The sequence below is a fragment of the Pimephales promelas genome, chromosome 22 (assembly GCF_988280905.1).
Source record: "Pimephales promelas chromosome 22, fPimPro1.hap1.1, whole genome shotgun sequence".
In the NCBI taxonomy this organism is placed as follows: Eukaryota; Metazoa; Chordata; class Actinopteri; order Cypriniformes; family Leuciscidae; genus Pimephales; species Pimephales promelas.
The window spans coordinates 29,857,940-29,875,118 of NC_142790.1; the positions used below are offsets into that span (position 1 = coordinate 29,857,940).

The 17,179-nt window shown below is 40.6% G+C and overlaps 2 protein-coding genes across 2 annotated transcripts; one reads left to right on the forward strand and one right to left on the reverse strand.

Annotated features, from left to right (window-relative positions):
- Positions 1-2,241: 2,241 nt before the first annotated feature.
- Positions 2,242-10,232, forward strand: LOC120467828 (protein APCDD1). The gene is made up of 5 exons (XM_039656377.2): positions 2,242-2,486; positions 3,181-3,328; positions 4,342-4,858; positions 7,984-8,296; positions 9,675-10,232. The coding sequence occupies exons 1-5, from the start codon at positions 2,447-2,449 to the stop codon at positions 10,103-10,105; spliced, it is 1,449 nt and encodes a 482-aa protein (XP_039512311.2). The 5' UTR covers positions 2,242-2,446; the 3' UTR covers positions 10,106-10,232.
- A 1,875-nt stretch (positions 10,233-12,107) lies between these two features.
- Positions 12,108-17,092, reverse strand: vapa (VAMP (vesicle-associated membrane protein)-associated protein A). The gene is made up of 6 exons (XM_039656383.2): positions 16,709-17,092; positions 15,432-15,584; positions 15,111-15,214; positions 14,700-14,780; positions 14,050-14,217; positions 12,108-12,621 (listed from the first exon to the last, which is right to left on the reverse strand). Exons 1-6 carry the CDS (start codon positions 16,764-16,766, stop codon positions 12,460-12,462), a joined length of 726 nt encoding a protein of 241 aa, XP_039512317.1. The 5' UTR covers positions 16,767-17,092; the 3' UTR covers positions 12,108-12,459.
- Positions 17,093-17,179: the final 87 nt, after the last annotated feature.

Sequence of the window (17,179 nt, forward strand, 5' to 3'; positions counted from 1 at the left end):
ACAACATAGTGACGAAACGCGTGTGTCCGCTCAGGGCCACCGTAGAAACGTGTGGATGTTAGCGGACCCGCGGTGTGTGTAGACAGAAACGCCTCAATCTAAGCTAATAAACACATAACGGTTCATCAGGTAAGGTCGTCATATACACCACTGAACGCACAGTTATGAATATGATGTCCTCATCAATATTACACACTGCAGCTTTAACTTAGATTTACAGTAATAAACCGTATTTCATTATCTGATATAATGTTAATTTACCAATCTATTGATGTACTAATATTTGTTTTGTACAATTCTAACACACCGATATCCACCAATCACAGCGGAGATTGTGGGAAATGCCAATTAACAGTATTTTACTGTAAATTATACATTGACTTGTTCTTTTTCACTACCGAAAACATTGTTGGATCCATCACAGTTATTTACCGTGTATAGTACAGTTTCTCACCATGGCATTTTTAGTTTTTTACCGTTAAAATCCCGATAGTGTTTCCCAGTGTTCCCGAGCCCGCCGGACACACCCGAGCTCACACCTGAGCGCTTCAGCTAAACACACCACCGTCATCACTCATCATACACACACGGTGATCTATAAAAACACTCGAGCATGAATTAAAGATGAGGTTCTCCAGCAGTTATTGAACACTCAGTGGCAGGCCATTATACAGCGGTCGTTAATATCTGTGATGATGTCACCAATTAGCCCTTAAAGGCATATTTACAGTAAACAGCTCTGTGATTCTGCTGTAGAGTTTATGATATAGATTCATATTCCACCTCCTCCAATGCCTCTAGGTTTTGGTTTCAGCTTATAAAAAGTTGGAATAGGCTACTGAAGCCTATGCATAATTTACATTAGACTGTAATTGATTTTTGGTATATCCCTGCATTCACATGATGCTTTCGAAGTATTGAGAGAATAACATTATAGCATGATGCATGACCAAAAACACAGTAGCTATCCTCCTGTACCGTTTTATCATACCATAATAACAGCAATGACTGACTGACTGTGTGTGTGTGTGTGTGTTCACCGCTTTGAAGTGTTCAGTGGTTTTCTGACAAAATGAGAGTCGCCTAATTGTTTCAAAAGTTGCAAGTCATTAAAATGAAATACAAGAGAACTAGAGTAAAAAATTCATAAGATCTGAAACCGCTTACAGTCAGAACAGGATCTTCGTGTGCGTGTGTGTGTGTGTGTTCTGCCTGAGAAAAATGCTGTGAATGTCATAATGTGAAAAACTTACACAGAACCACACAGACTGCTCTTATTCACCTGTGCGCCTTTATACGTGATCACGACACACACACAGTGACTCATAAGATCATGGTGATTGAATCCGAGTCCTGCGGTTCGATCCATCAGAGATTGTGCCCACAATGCGCGCCCACGACTGCGCTCGGGAGTTCGATTCGGGAGTTCGATTCATTTGAGCAAATCGATTCATTTGGGCGATTCATTTCAGTGAACATATTCACACAACGGTCACTGAATCTCTTGATTAATCACTCAAATCAGGTGTCTTTTTGATCTTTGCCGTAATATTGCCGCTTACAACTATGTTTTCGATTAGGTTATATGGATTACATTTATGTTGTTGTGTTATAACATAAAAATCCCCCTGTAGTAATTGTAGGCCTACCTCTTAAAACTCATATTTGATCATGCTTTGATCACCAAAATTAAAAACGAAAAACGTATTTTTCCCCTTCATGCCTTAACATATCTTGAGTGTAACTCGACACCCTTGCCTCGTTTAGTATGCGTGGTTATGAATATGCAAATGAGCTCCGCCTCCTCACTCACTCACTCGCTCAGAGATCCACTGGTTGACGATCACACGTTGATCTGATCTGAGGTCGTTTGTGACGTCAGAAACACCAGCGATTTCAAAGTGTGTTTTTTTGAGACTGTCTTTGGTTCACTGCAGGTTTAAGGAGGAAATACTCAGCAATGCTGTCCACTTATCAACTTACATATGGTGTGTTAAAGCATATTAAAAACACCCCATACACACAAACAACATTAAAAGCTGAGTTATTCCATCTATTGTGAATATTTTCCACCGTTTTACTGCTAGCAAAGTACCTGTAATAGTCAAATGATTGAAATGCGTTGTGAAAATCGTTTTAACCGAATCATTCAAAAGAATTGGTTCAGCCGAACGACTCGTTCGCGCATCAGGCTTCACTAGCGCGAGAGCGTCAGAGATTCTCCTCAGATTGGAGTCAGATATGAAAGGTGTCGCTCATACAATCATTCTCTCTGTGTTTATTCTCTTTCTGGACTCTAAAGGCTGATCCTGAGGATGTAACGACAAGAAAAGCACATTAAAGAGCGGAGGCGAAACTTTAACGCGTTTAAAATTCTCATCTTCATCACGAGACTCGCCAGTTATATGAAACTTTGTTGTTGTTTTTTGTCAGATGATTTATTAAGATGTTGTCTTTATATTCTCTTGTCATTCTGCTTTCCTCAGGTAAGTAACTTTATGGTTTTCATATCTTAAAATGTTATTGAAGCTTAAATATTCCAGAAGATAATGTGTGTATTGCGAGTTTATGAACCAGATGCAGATGAACGAATAAAAAAAATGTCTAATGTGAAGATTTAACCCAGCTAAAAAAACAAAACAAAATGTTTGAAAAATATTTTGCTAACGTCCCCATTAAATTATATATATATATATATATATATATATATATATATATATATATATATATAGAGAGAGAGAGAGAGAGAGAGAGAGAGAGAGAGAGAGAGAGAGAGAACATAACAAATAACTTATATATAATATATATTTATATATAAACGTTATTTTGAATGTTCTCTAAACGTTTTTAAATGTTTTAAACGTGAAAAGGGAACATTCCATTTCATTATTTTAAAAACATTATTAGAACTTTAAAGAACATTTGAAAGTAACAAGTATAACATTAAAAAACATTATTTGAATGTCACAATGAAACGTTTAAAGGGAAAAACGTTCCATGAATAATGTTTTTGTTGCTAATATTTTAAGAAACACTATTAAATACCAGATAAATTTGAAAGAACGTTATTGTTAGAACGTTTGTTCATAATAGAACCTTATCAGTTAGATGAGAAAGATATTCTCAATGACAGTCTCTGATGTGATCCGTGTGTGTGTGTGTGTGTGTGTGTGTGTGTAGTGAGAGTGTGTGTGTTGAGGGTCAGTGCTGGTCCGGTTCTGCTGGAGAGGAGTTCCCAGTGTCACTCCCAACTCAAACATCTTCACGCCAGACAGCAAGTGACGGTCCAGATCCCACCCGACATCTCCGGGCACTGGGTGTCCGACAGGTGAGAGCTCAACTCCTGCGCTGTGTCCCAATCACCCCATATGCCCCACTACAGCCATGTGTAGTGGTGTCCAAAACCACAGTGGACGTTATGTGGCGAGTGCACTCATTCAATCCCATAATGCACCGCGATAAAGAGTGTACAGCTGATGTACACTCAATCGAGAATACCCACAATGCACTGTAAGGATCTCACCCCAGTGTCCGAATTCAGATTAATTACTAATTATTTAACTGATATCATCACTATAGTTAAATAATTACATACATTCCCAGACAACAACACGGTGTCGGCTCAGATCCGGCCCACATCATTCATTACAAGTTCATTTTCCAGACCAGAAATTTGAATACTGGATGAAGCCATGTTCATAATTCTTGATTGATTTTTGTCGACATATTCAATTTTTTTTTACAGAGAGGATTTTTAATTTCTCTTTTTATCATTTTATAAATTAAAAAAACAGTCGACAGCCATAAAAATAGATGTTACCATGTTTTTAGGAGTAAAGGCGAATGATGTGTGAACAAACCTTCAGTATTCAAACCTTTAATATAGATATGAATAAAACTAAAATTCGGTGTGTGAGAAACTGCTGAAGAGGAGATCTCTCACTCAAACTCACGCCTTAAAGAGTGAATGAGTGTGTGAGTGAATGTGTTAGTGAGTATTGAGTGTGTGTGTGTGTGACTGTAATGCAAAATCGAGTTTCAAAAGGAGCAGTGCATGAATAAACACTAGTTTTGCCTGAAGTATCTAAGATTATATAATGAAAATACACTAACAATCTTCAAACATGCTACCATGGTAACATACCAGTGTATGTGTGTTAGTATAATGGTTATGATGATTCCAGCTGTGTGAGTGAGTGTGTTTGTGAGTGTTGAGTGTGTGTGTGTGTGTGACTGTGATGCAAAAGGTGAGTTTAAAACGGAGCAGTGCATGAATAAACTTCGAGCACGCTGCCATGCGAACATAAAGTGTGTTAATATTATGCTTGTGACCGATTCCAGCTGTGAGGTCCGACCCGGCCCAGAGTTCCTGACCCGCTCCTACAGCTTCTACCCGAACCACACGTTCGACGCGCTCCAGTTCTACTACGAGGACAGCCGGTGTCGCCAGCCGGTCTACAGCCTGCGGGTCCGGGGCGGCTTCGGCCCGGCTCAGGCCTCCTGGCTAGTGCGCGGGGCCGCGACGTGCGACTACTGGCTAACTAGCGTCACGCTGCTGTGTCACGGGCCGGCGTCGACCGAGCTCGTCCAGCGGCGCCTGGATCCGGCCTGTGCGCGGCAGATCCGGCTGAGACCCGGCGAGGCGTTCGAGATGTGGGCGGAGCCTCTGGACTGCACCCGCGGGCTCGGCTTCACCATGCAGGAGCTGCGGCTGATGCGCGTGGAGCGGCGCGGTCGCCATGGCGACGCCGGTGGACGGGTGGAGGAGGAGCTGTTCCTCGGAGACGTTCACACTGAGCGCGCTCAGAGGAGACTCCACCAGCCCTCGGGCTACCAGACCCCGCTTCACAGCGCCAAGGTCAGAGAACTCGCGTTTGCGCTGATACATATTGATGGATTTCATTTGAATGTGTTTTAGAGCCACAGCTGAGCACAGAGCATTAATATTGAGAGAGTGAAGAGGCTGTGTCACACACGGTGTGTATGCAGTGCGGGAGAATAGAACAGAACGTCTGACTTTAGTGTGTACGCTCTAAATAAAATATGCTGGGTTGTTTTAACTCAAATTTGAGTCAAATAAAATTTGTAATCCTGGGTTAGTCCATGTTTGACTCAAAGTTGGGTTAAAACAACCCAGCATTTTTTAAGTGTGTAATGTTGCTGTTTTTGCATGAAAATAGACTAGAATTTAGTGCAGTAGAATAGAAAAGAAAGTCTTACACTCTAAAAATGCTATACAAATATTGTCAAAAATTTGGGTTAAAAATTTTAATACATTTTTTTTAACCCAACTGCTGGGTTTGTCCATATTTGACCCAAAGTTGGGTTAAAACAGCTGTTTGAGCATTGCTGTTTGAGCATGAAAGAGCTTCATTTGAATGTGTTCTCGAGCCACAGCTGAGCGCAGAGCATTAATATTGAGAGAGTGTGAAGAGGCTGGGTCACACACACGTTGTCGCAGTGCATAGAGAATATAGTGCAGTAGAATAGAGTCTTTAGTGTGTGATGTTGCTGTTTGAGCATGAAAAATAGAATAGAATATAGTGCCGTAGAAAAGAACAGTCTTTAGTGTGTACCACTCTAAAAATGCTGGGTTGTTTTAACCCAAATTTAGGTTAAATATGGACAAACCCAACCGTTGGGTTAAAATTGTATTTTTTTTCATATTTGACCCAAATTTGGGTTAAAACAACCCAGCAAAAAGCTCCAGTTCTCCTCTATATCAGTGTCAGTGTTTCTGAACTCCTGAAACGCCTCCATTGTAGGAACACGAACACGTCTCAATATTCCTCATTATAATAATTAACGCGCAGAATAAAGGGGCGGGGCCTGGTTGAGTTAGTTAGTAGTGTGTTAAACTGGTGGTTATGGAAAGGGGCGGGGCATTCCCAAACACACTCGAAGCACTCGACCAATCACAACACACTGCTCCAGCCGACCAATCAGAGCACAGTGTGCTTTTCAGAAGGAGGGGCTTCATAGAGACAGGAAGTAAACAGAGCGTTACTGACAGACTGGGAAGAGAGGAGCCGTAACAATGGAGAATATGAGGAGAATAATCAACATTTAGGTAGAGAAACCTGTTCTAGTCGAGCCTGAAACACATCAAGACTGTAAACGGGCAGAATAGATCCTCTTTAATACATGCGTCACATGTTTTCAGTCACAGACTGTTTTCATCATCCAATCAGTTCCTCATGTTTCCAGTCTCGTCCTTCTCATCGAACCGTTTGAATGAATTTGTTTCTCGTGATCTTAAGAAACTTTTGATCTCAAAATGACTTTGACATAAGACCAATCAAGCATTAAAATAAGCTAAATCAAGATATTTCTTATTTTAATTGTTTTTGTTGTTCTGGGATATATGAAGAAGATTGATTTCTAAACCAGGAAAAGTCATGGAATTTTATAAAATCTTAAAACGTCATAATGAATATACATTTTTCCACAAATATAAATTCTACAGTATTTTATCGGCTAGAAATTTGTGAGTAAAAAATATTTTTCTTTCCTAATCCTGATGAGTAAATCGGAAGCAACTGGAAAAGAGTGAGAGCTCTTAAAACTGAAATTCTTAGTTATTTTATTTTTTTGGTACATATTTTAAAATACACACTATAGTTTCTGTAAAAAAAAAAAAAAAAAAAGAACTTGAGATGATCTACAAGAAAATACTATTTCAGTCTTTCTACTGCAAAAATGTTAAATCGAATTATTTGTGGAATAAAAATAGTTTCTTCACTGTTGTCGTCAGAGAGCTTGATAGCTATGAAGTCTTCAGTACACACGTCATGCGCAGTGATTAATAAACTATAATTTGCAATGTGTGTAGCAGAAGCATCATAAACTGGTGTTTTATAGCTCGGATAGAGGCGTGTGTGTGTGTGTGTGTGTGTGTGTGTGTGTCCGAACTCGTTTTTCCAACAAATGCAGTTAATGTGTGCGTGTGTGTGTGTGTGAAGAGCAGAAGAACACACTCCTGAGTGACAGACGTTCAGTCCGAGTTAAAATAAAACCCGCAATCCTAAAAAATACATGAGGCTTTTGACAGAGGAATGATTAATGCATGAAATGCCATGTTCACTGAAGTAAAAGTCTGTTTAATACATAACATTGTGCTTAATTTGGGACGTGACATCGTCTGATTAATTAATGCGCGCCGCCGGCTGTCACGTCATCACCCGAGACTCGGCATCGCCGATCTGAAACCAGATTGCTGCGTTTCCCATCATGCCGTTTAAATAGTGTGATTTGAGCCATGTCGGCAGTGCTGATCCCCCCTCGGCTTCAAAGGGAATGTGGGGATGGTGTTTGCGGTCGGGATTGGGTCTCGGCTCCACACCTGAGAGAGAGAGATGAGCTTTTCTGATGGATTCATTTCTTTCATGTGCGCGACTCCCCGCCGTCGCCGAAAGAGGCTGGAAACATGTAATGCAATGTTAATGAATTCTGGTTCAGGCTGAATAATTGATGAGCAGGACGACTCTAGTAAGCATTGGCAACTGATCCAAAGTCAAACACACACACACACACGTGTCCCGTGAGCTCTCTCTCTGATTGATGGCGATTAAATCACGGCTTTGTAATCGGATGACGCGAGGCTCTGAAGGCATTATCATGTCCGGTGACAGAATTATGATCCAGAACTGTCCTTGTTTCACATTATGAGTGTGACTCTGCAACATCCCTGAAGGCTTTGTGTGCTGTAATGCTATATATGAGTTCATGCATTGATCTTGTGAGCAGTTCCACTCTCTAATAATTCTACAGGTAATGTATGAGGTTTTGTTGAAACGGTGTCATACAATGAGGGATTTTTAAAACCGAAGTAAAAAAAAAAAATAATAATAACTGAATTAAATAAATGGATTAATTCGAAAGATAATGGAACGTGTGGCAACAGTTTATGAGGCTACTGTCCCTTTAAGAACCAAAAATTATTCAGACACTCGCTTTTCACTTTTCATCTGTTCTTCCTCTCAGAGCAATGACCGGATCTGCCAGATCGTGGCGGCGGCCGATCTTCATCATCCTCCGCTTCTGCCGGCCCAGAGCGAGCGTCCGGTGCGTCTCGACGGGACCTGGGTGAGCGTGCGGTGCGAGGCTCGACCCGGCGTGCTCTTCCTCACCCGCCGGCTGGCCTTCCACGAGCACACACACACCTGGGAGGGAGAGTACGAGCACTTCTCCGACCCCGTCTGCCGGCACCCCACCTTCAGCATCTCCGCCAGCGGACGCTACACCCGCGGGGACCCGTCGCACACCATCAGGGGCGCCGTCGAGTTCACCTTCACCGGTACGTGACCCATGAAATCTGAGCACAGGTGAACACTGGGAGAAACTGACGATTCCTCACGCTAACACTTAAAGCTACACTGTGTGATTTTTACCCCCATCTAGTGGTGAAAAGGTATATGGCCATCCAGTGAATATTAGTTTCTGTTTCATTTCGTTTTAACTCCTACGGTGGCCAATGTAGTCCAAGATTAACACGGCTTCCAGTTCGACCTCGTCCATGAGTTTTAACTCAAACGTAAACGCGAAACGCGAAGCTTGAATTAACGGGTATGTCTTTCTTTGGCTAATGTACTTTCAAGATGGAGGGGCAACATGTCGACCCCGTATATGTATTTTCAATGGCATATTATACACTCACGAGAATACATTATTACTTGAACGAAGTAAATATACATTAATGAGCACATACATTTAGAACTAAGTGTTTTTAGCTAAGAATAAACTAAAAGAGTTACACAGTGTAGCTTTAACACTTATTAAAGGAATTCACTTCAGAATTAAAATTTTCTGATAATGTACTCATCCGCACACCATACAAGATATTAATGACTTTCTTTCTGACAAGTGTAATATTAATCTATGGTGTCCCACAATGTGTGTGTGAAATTCCAGCTCAAAATCTCCCCCATATCATTAATTATAGCTTGTCAAATTTGCCCCTTTTTTGAGGAAAACATGGCGTTTGTGTGTGTCCCTTTAAATGCAAATGAGCTTTAGCTCCGCCTTTGTTCAGAAGAGGGCGGAGCCTTCACACGAACTTCAGAGACTCCGGCAATAACAACAAAGGCCGATCTCACGTCTCTCCTGAGTAGGGTTGGGTATCGAGAATCGAGTATCGATTGAAACCGGGACTAACTTTTCGTTTTTCCCGAAATCGTTCAAAAGTAAAAATTTCGATTCCTAGTTTCGATATTCACAAAAAAAACAACAACAAAAAAAAAGTTTCGATATTCACAGTCCGCCGAGCGGAAGAAGAAACCGCTGAACAACAACAACGAAGAAGCGTCTACTGGAAGTGCTGGCATAACCACACGAGTCGAACATGAGTAGCTTACGTCGGCGATCCAAGGTGTGGCTTCACTTTTCTAAAAATAATGAAATCTCGGCAAAATTTGTGACAAAAGGAGTATTTTTACAGAAGGAGTATTTCCTTCAGAAAGCCCGTTGGTTAGCAAGGTTAGCTAAACTTTTTTGACCCTGCCTCTTAAAAGAATCGGAATCGTTAGGAACCGGAATCGAAACAAGGAATCGGAATCAGAATCGTTCAAATTCAAACGATACCCAACCCTACTCCTGAGTGTGTTCAGCTGGAGTAAGTGTGTGTGTCTGTGAGTGTGTGTTTGTGTGACTGAGTCTAACCTCTCGTGCTCCCCCAGTGACCCACATGACGGTGACTCCGATGGACGCCGCCACGACGTCTCTCCTGAGTGTGTTCAGCGGGCGCGTGAGTGTGTGTGGCGAGGGCTCGTGGGAGCGCGGCGTTCCTCAGGACGTGACCTCGACGGGCGGGTGTGTGGCGCTGGGGATCCGCCTGCCTCACACCGAGTACGAGCTCTTCACCATCAGCCAGGACTCCTCCGGACACACTCTGCTCTACAACGGCCAGAGACCCACCAACGGCTCCAGTCCGGACCGGGTCGAGCGCCGGCCCACGTCTTTCCAGCCGCCGCTGACCCGCTGTGACCCGCCGCACGCCGGCCGAGAGGGAGATCAGCACTTCAGACGCAGCGCCGCGAGCCACACACAGATCATCGGCGGATTCGTCGCGTTGGTCGTACTGCGTGTGTGTGTGCAGCTGGACGTCTGAGCAGAGACGCTCTCGATCACCGTTTGCACATATGTTATAAACACTGATCATCATAAAGGTGAGCCGACTAAAAACCAAAAACAGTGAGCAACCAACGGACTGAACGGGAACGGGTTGATTAGCCATGCATGCGCGCTAGCGGAGTTACCGTTCACTCTGTACCGTCACTTATACTTGAGCTCATCATGAAATAATGTTTCTCAGAGAATCACCGCTGTAAATATCCAAGCTGGAAACTGCAGTGATTATGGGATTACAGCAAAGGACCTGATTGAAACCTGGTCTCATGATGCCTGAGTGAAACCTGTGACCCCTACCGTTATAATCTTACACTTCAGGGTTATTATAGTGAACTAAAACAATACAATACAATGAAATAGTTGACTCAAACAAATTATTGTTTGGAGCTGAAAAGGCAACATTTGTCATTTGCATTTAGTTTAAAGTGTTTATATGTAGAATTCGTTCTTCATTTAAAGTAAAACGTTGCAGCGCTATATACTGTTAAACAACCGTTCAGAAAACATCGACATTAAAATTACACTATTATAGAGAATATATGAGACTAATTTGAATCAATCTTTTGACACATCGACGTTAACGTACAGAACGGTTTAATAACATCATCATGAACATTGTATAAGTCGCAGAAACGTAAATGTCATCATTAATCATAACTTATGCTGAAATCTGTCGAACCGACGTAATTCATAAAAACTTCATAGACAGAACTGACAAAAAAAATACTAGAACTAAAATTAAAATATTAAATTATATTTTTAAAAAAAACTTAAATTATTACAGTATTGTGATACTTAAGCACTTACACTTCAGGGTTATTATAGTGAACTAAAACAATACAAATAATCCATACTTGAAATAGTTGACTCAAACAAATTATTGTTTGGAGCTGAAAAGGCAACATTTGTCATTTCCATTTAGTTTAAAGTGTTTATATGTAGAATTCGTTCTTCATTTAAAGTAAAAAGTTGCAGCGATATACTGTTAAATAACAATAAACAAAACATCGACATTAAAATTACACTATTATAGAGTATATATGGGGCTATAATTTGAATCAATCAATCTTCTTACCGTACAGAACGTTTAACGTCATCATCGCAGAAACGTGAATGTCATCATTAATCATAACTTATGCTGAAATCTGTCGAACCGACGTAATTCATAAAAACTTCATAGACAGAACTGACAAAAAAAATACTAAACTAAATTTAGAATATTAAATTATAAAAAAAAAAACTTAAATTATTACAGTATTGTGATACTTTAGCACTTACAGTTCAGGGTTATTCTAGTTAACTAAAACCATTTTAATCTACAGTAAAAAAAAAAACAATGAATTTTATAAAAACTATATAAACATTAAAAAAAAAAAAATTCTAAAATGACAAAATCTAAAAACTCTACTTTTTATCAAATACTAAATTGGCAGTTTTGCTTCTGATGCCATTAATGATTCTTTACGTAATTTTGTAGAATAATGTATTATTTTTGTTTCCATCGACACATTTCCAGCGTATCATTTAATAGTGAGATGGTTTGAGCTGAAGCCGAGCGTCATGTGATGTGCAACACACACACACAGAGAGAGACAGAGACGAGCTGAAGAGTGTGTTAAAGATTCTTTATTTCAGCCACGTTCATCACCACGGGACACGACTGCAACATGGCGCTGTACTCAGTCAAGTTGCCTCACAATTGAATATATAATCTGCATAAAGAAATCCATGAAACGACTGGAATGGGTTTGTGTCAGCGGGAAAACATGTCTTTCCCAGCGGACCTCGTCACATTCAAGAAAATAAACGTGGAACGTGTGTGTCACGTGACCATCCGGCGACAAAGTAGCGAAGACGACTGGTTTGTTTTTCTTTTATTAACGATGAATCTGCATTTCCCATTTTTCTCAACAGAATCTAAAAGAACATGTACATGACACACTTAAAACATTCCATTAAACGCTTTAATAAAACCACAGAGAAAAAGAGAAACACGTCCTTTTATTTATTCATAGGTTGACTTGTCAAGGTCTCTACACACACACACGTGCCTCAGCGAGACTGCTAGTGATGCTTCGACAAAATGGACGATTTCTGCTTCCCCGACCCACAGAAAACCCCCAGACGGCGGAAAAGAGGGAGAAACGAGAGTGAGTGTGTGTGCGTGTGTGAGTGTGTGTGTGTGTGTGTGCTAGTGTGTGTACTAACCGTGTGAGAAAGGCAAGGCCTGTTTGAATGATCCTGTACACAGACACGTTTACTCCCGCTGCCGTAGGGCTCGTCTCGACGGGTGTGGACATGAACGCGCTCGTCTCGCCAGAACACACACCGACTCTACAAGACGAACTTCCCGAGGAAGAAGCCGATGAAGATCGCGGCGATGACGACGAGCAGCGACGGGAGCGAGCGCGAACCCGGCTCTTTACTCAGCATCGAGGAAGACTTCGAGACCGAGCTGTCGTACTGATTAGCCTTCCTCATCCTCAGCCCTTCGTCCTGCTCCAGACAACACACACAGGTACACACAGGTAAACACACACACACACACACACACACGATGCTGCTGTGTGAGATTGTTCCGCCCCCTAGTGTTCACAGAACGCACTGACAGTGAAACCACCGTCCAAATCGTTCATCATTTTTAAAACATTTCTCATTTTATTCTCGAGGGTTTGAATGTTTTAAACTGAAGAATTTAAGACACTTATCACAAGTGCAAAATATTGTATTAATTTATTCTACAGTACGGTTGTGTTTTACAGCAGTAATCGCCTGTATTTCTGTTTTAAAAAGTTACATAATCATAATAATGTGGACTGAGACACCATTAAAACATGTTAATTATGTTAATTATATACATATTTTAAATAATATTGAGATTTTAAATAAAACACTAAAAATATTATGTTAATTAAAATCAACACTTCTCACAATTAAACATGTTTTTTTATTTGTAATGGTCTCAAATTTTCATGAATAACAATGATTATTCTGATAATAGTGTATATGCGGAGTCCTAATGATGAGATGGTTACGCCATCTAGTGTTCACAGAACACCACTGAGCTTTCACTGTGTAGAATTGAAGAATTTAAGACAAATATCATATTGTAAATTTTAGAGTAAAATAAATGATTATTTTAAAATGTTTAAATATTAATTTATTAGCAGTAATTGCCTATATTTCTGTCTTAAGAGTTAATAATAATCATATAAAATTAGGTTAATAAAATGAATATAATGTGGACTAAACTAAAAAAAATGTTTAATAGTGCCAAAAGTTGTTTAAAAGATGTTATATTGATTGTAATCATATTTTAAATGGATAATATTTAAGTGTTTTATTTGAAGTATTAATATATTTTGCAGTTCAATCGTATTTTACAGCAGTAATTGCCTGTATTTCTCTCTTTTAAGAATTACATAATAATAATTAGTATTTATAAAATTTGATTAGGTTCATCAAATTAGGTTTAGTAGTGAAAAAACATTTTAAAAAAATAATAAATATATATATATATATATATATATATATATAGACCATTTCACAAGATGTAAACAACACTGGTCCAGAAACACTTCCTGTTTCAGTTTGTAACTGTTTTCTTTATTTCACATGTAAATAAAAAACTTAAAGATGTTTGTTTAACTTTTTGATTCAGTTTTAAATGTTCTGTTGGTTGTATTTTATCCCAGCTTTTATGTAGTGTTAAAAAACTGAAACAGGAAGTGCTTCTGGACCAGTGTTGTTTACATCTTGTGAAATGGTCTATATATATATATTCATTATAATAATACTTTAAATATTAATTGAAATATAAATTATATAATATTTTAGCTCTAATATCGTAGACAAACGTTTGTGAATCCCTGATTTAGATTGTGATAGTGATGTCATGTATGATTGTGTGTGTGTGTGAGGTACCCTGAGTTGGCGGTTCTCGTCGTGCAGTTTCCCCACTTCTGTCTGTAGTCTCTTGCACTCCTCCACGACCTTCCTCATCTCCGCATCATCGGTGCTCCTGGATCCGGCCGGGCCATCGGCCTTCGACGCGCTCAGAGCCGACGACGCTTTGGTGGACTCCAGCTCGCTCTGATCACACACACACACAGGTTTGGTGCTAAATAGGAAAAGGATCTCCCGCCTGCAGTCGATTTTGGTATTCTAGGTATTATCAATTTTTTTAAGACGTAAAAATGCGAGAGATGTCTTATCGATCACAAGTTCAGTATGGCGTACCACAAGGCTCAGTGCTAGGACCGCTGCTGTTCACTCTGTACATGCTGCCATTAGGAGATTTCATTAGAAACATGGAATTAGCTTTCACTGTTATGCTGATGATACTCTATATATATGCTGTATATTTCTTTACGCCCCGACGAAACTCACCAATCCAGATTTTAATTATTGGACAAAAAACGTCAGGTGAATAGAATCTGTAAAACTGCATTTTTCCATCTTAAAAATATATCTAAATTCCTTCATCCGTCAAACTCGAGACACACTGAACTGCATATCAGCTTCATCATAGTACGAGTGAACATGAATCTGAAGAGAGACGGACACACGCTCACCATCTTCTCGCTGTCCGAGGGCATGTCGAACACACAGCGCAGTTTAGAGTCCATCAGGTCGTCCGGTTTGGCATCTTTCCACTGCAGACGACAAAACACAACGTCTATCGTCAGGTGTTTCACAGGAAATGATGTCACAGTCAGATACGAGCAGATGAAAGCAGTGTTTCCAGGATTCAGAGGATGACACATCGAAGCTTACGGGTTACACTTTATTCTAAAAAATGTGTAATAATCATTAACTGCATGTCCTTACTATAGGGTTAGGGTGGGATTTGGTTGAATATAATTATGCATATTACTATGGTAACTACATGTGACAAGGACACAGTAAAATAAAGTGTTACCAAATAATGTATAACCAGATTATTAATTGTGATGTTTCTGCGTGCAGAGAGAGAGAGATCTCACCATCGCCTCCAGGTCCGTCGCTCCGGACGGCGCGAAGATGGTCTGCACCATGAACTTGTGTTTGCTCTTCTCGTTCGGGTCGTAATCAAACGGTTGAAGCATCACTGAAGAGGAGAACACACGAGTGAGAGTGTGTGTGATGTATATCTAGTGTATAGACACTCACTTTCTCTCCCACACTCACACACACTATATTAAATACTTTAAGAGACTCTGTTCACAGTGCTAAACACGATACACAGTAAACACACTCAGCAAAATATCGTCTAATTAAAGAAAATCCCAGAGAATAGTGATGTATAATTGTGTGTGACCTCTGACCTGAGATAATGACGGTGGCGCCGGGGTCGATGAGGCCGCTGTTGGGCCTCACACAGTACCGGCGAGGCGCTGTCGTCTTGACTTTGAAACATACTCTTCTGTCGGACGGGTTCCTCAGCTTCAGGTTAGTGGTCACCACATCTGTGAAAGGTCCTACACACACACACACACAGCAGATGTTCATCAGGGAACGTCACACAATCAAATACGAGGAATTCTGGGAATGTCAGTTTATGACTTTTCCCTGTAAATCAGGAAATAAGACGACTTGTTTGACTAAGAACTATCATGTATAGTAATTAGTAAGTGAATTCCCTGTTACCAGGTTTTACTGTAGCATTTGCATGTTTAAAATTACAATAATTTTTACAGCACAGTGCAAGTTTTCTGGGATGATCATAATAATGATGAGTATATTAGTGAATATTAATGGTGAATCGCATGTAATGAAGCTTCTTCCGTAAGGCTCGCATGTCGTCAGACGGGTTGGTTTGTTCAAGTCATTCATTAATAATGCAAAACCCCTTTCCTATCCTTACGGCACAAACACTGTCCCGAAGAATCAAACATTTTCCATCAGGACTCAATGCATAAAGTGGGATTCATATACTCTATTAAACTGAATCAAACACTTGAGATATTAATGCAGTATGACCCTCAAACTCTATATTTCCAACTATCATGTTTACACTGTGAAATACTTCTATTAGGCTTTTAATGCAGCTCATTTGTGGCATAAATGCATATTCACAGTCATTTTAATTGTGCACTTTTTACTAATGGCTAAGAGTAGGTGTAAGTCTCGCTTTTATACAGCATTACATCTTTACACATAATGATTAGCCTCAAATCAGTCTGACAACACGTTTAACCTTTACTCAGCTTCAGACAGTGCAGTATTGATCACATTAATGTCAACTGATAATCAAAACTGCCTTCAACCCGCGTTTGATCTGATCGAGCAGCAAAACTGACAGATCAGATTCATTCAAGATCTGAATCTTTAATCTGTTGTTAGCACTGAGGCTAACTGTGACAGCTCACTGAACACACTAACGAGTGAACGAGCCTTTTACAGACCAAAACACGTCTTACACAGAGAGCGGATGTTAAAACTAAAATCATTTATATGCGTTTTCCTCAGAGGCCCGCAGATCCCCGGGCGTCGCGTGAAATTGCAGCCGAGGGAGTGATGCAGGCATGCGGGCGCGCGCGAACAGGCCTCCGCGAGCCGGTTCGGTTATAACAGCCGGTTATTCGGGATTAAACCGCTTTACCTTTGAAACGGAGGTCGCTCGACGGGTCGAGGATCAGAATCTGCTCCAGTTTGGACATGACAGCCGTTAAACGGGACACACACACTCGCGTGCTGCTCAAGAGCCCCGGCCACGACGCACGCGCGCGCACTCACGATCACACATACACACTCACACACCCGCGCGCGGCTCGAGCACAGTGAGTGGAGGAGGCAGGCCGGCTGCGCGCACGGCGGGACACGTCACTTAGAATAGATGAACAGAGAGCAAACTGTTGTAGTTGTTTTTAAATGTATTTCTTAACAGTTGTTATCATATTTCCACATATGTCTATTTAATTAAAAGACAAAAAAGACGCGGATCATCAGAATCGCTTCTGCAGCAGTGGTCGCAATGCGCATGCGCGGTGACTGATGACCCTTAGGGTTATACGTGATTCTCGAAAACAAATGATAAAAGCCATAATAAAAGCACAGAAACTGGTTGAACTGG

Coding starts and splice junctions, on each gene's coding strand:
- LOC120467828 (XM_039656377.2), top strand. CDS start 2,447: ATGTTGTCTTTATATTCTCTTGTCATTCTGCTTTCCTCAG. Junction 3,329..4,341: donor GGGCACTGGGTGTCCGACAG/GTGAGAGCTCAA, acceptor GACCGATTCCAG/CTGTGAGGTCCGACCCGGCC. Junction 8,297..9,674: donor CGTCGAGTTCACCTTCACCG/GTACGTGACCCA, acceptor GTGCTCCCCCAG/TGACCCACATGACGGTGACT.
- vapa (XM_039656383.2), bottom strand. CDS start 16,766: ATGTCCAAACTGGAGCAGATTCTGATCCTCGACCCGTCGAGCGACCTC. Junction 14,781..15,110: donor CGACGGACCTGGAGGCGATG/GTGAGATCTCTC, acceptor TGTCGTCTGCAG/TGGAAAGATGCCAAACCGGA. Junction 14,218..14,699: donor CCTCGGACAGCGAGAAGATG/GTGAGCGTGTGT, acceptor GTGTGTGATCAG/AGCGAGCTGGAGTCCACCAA.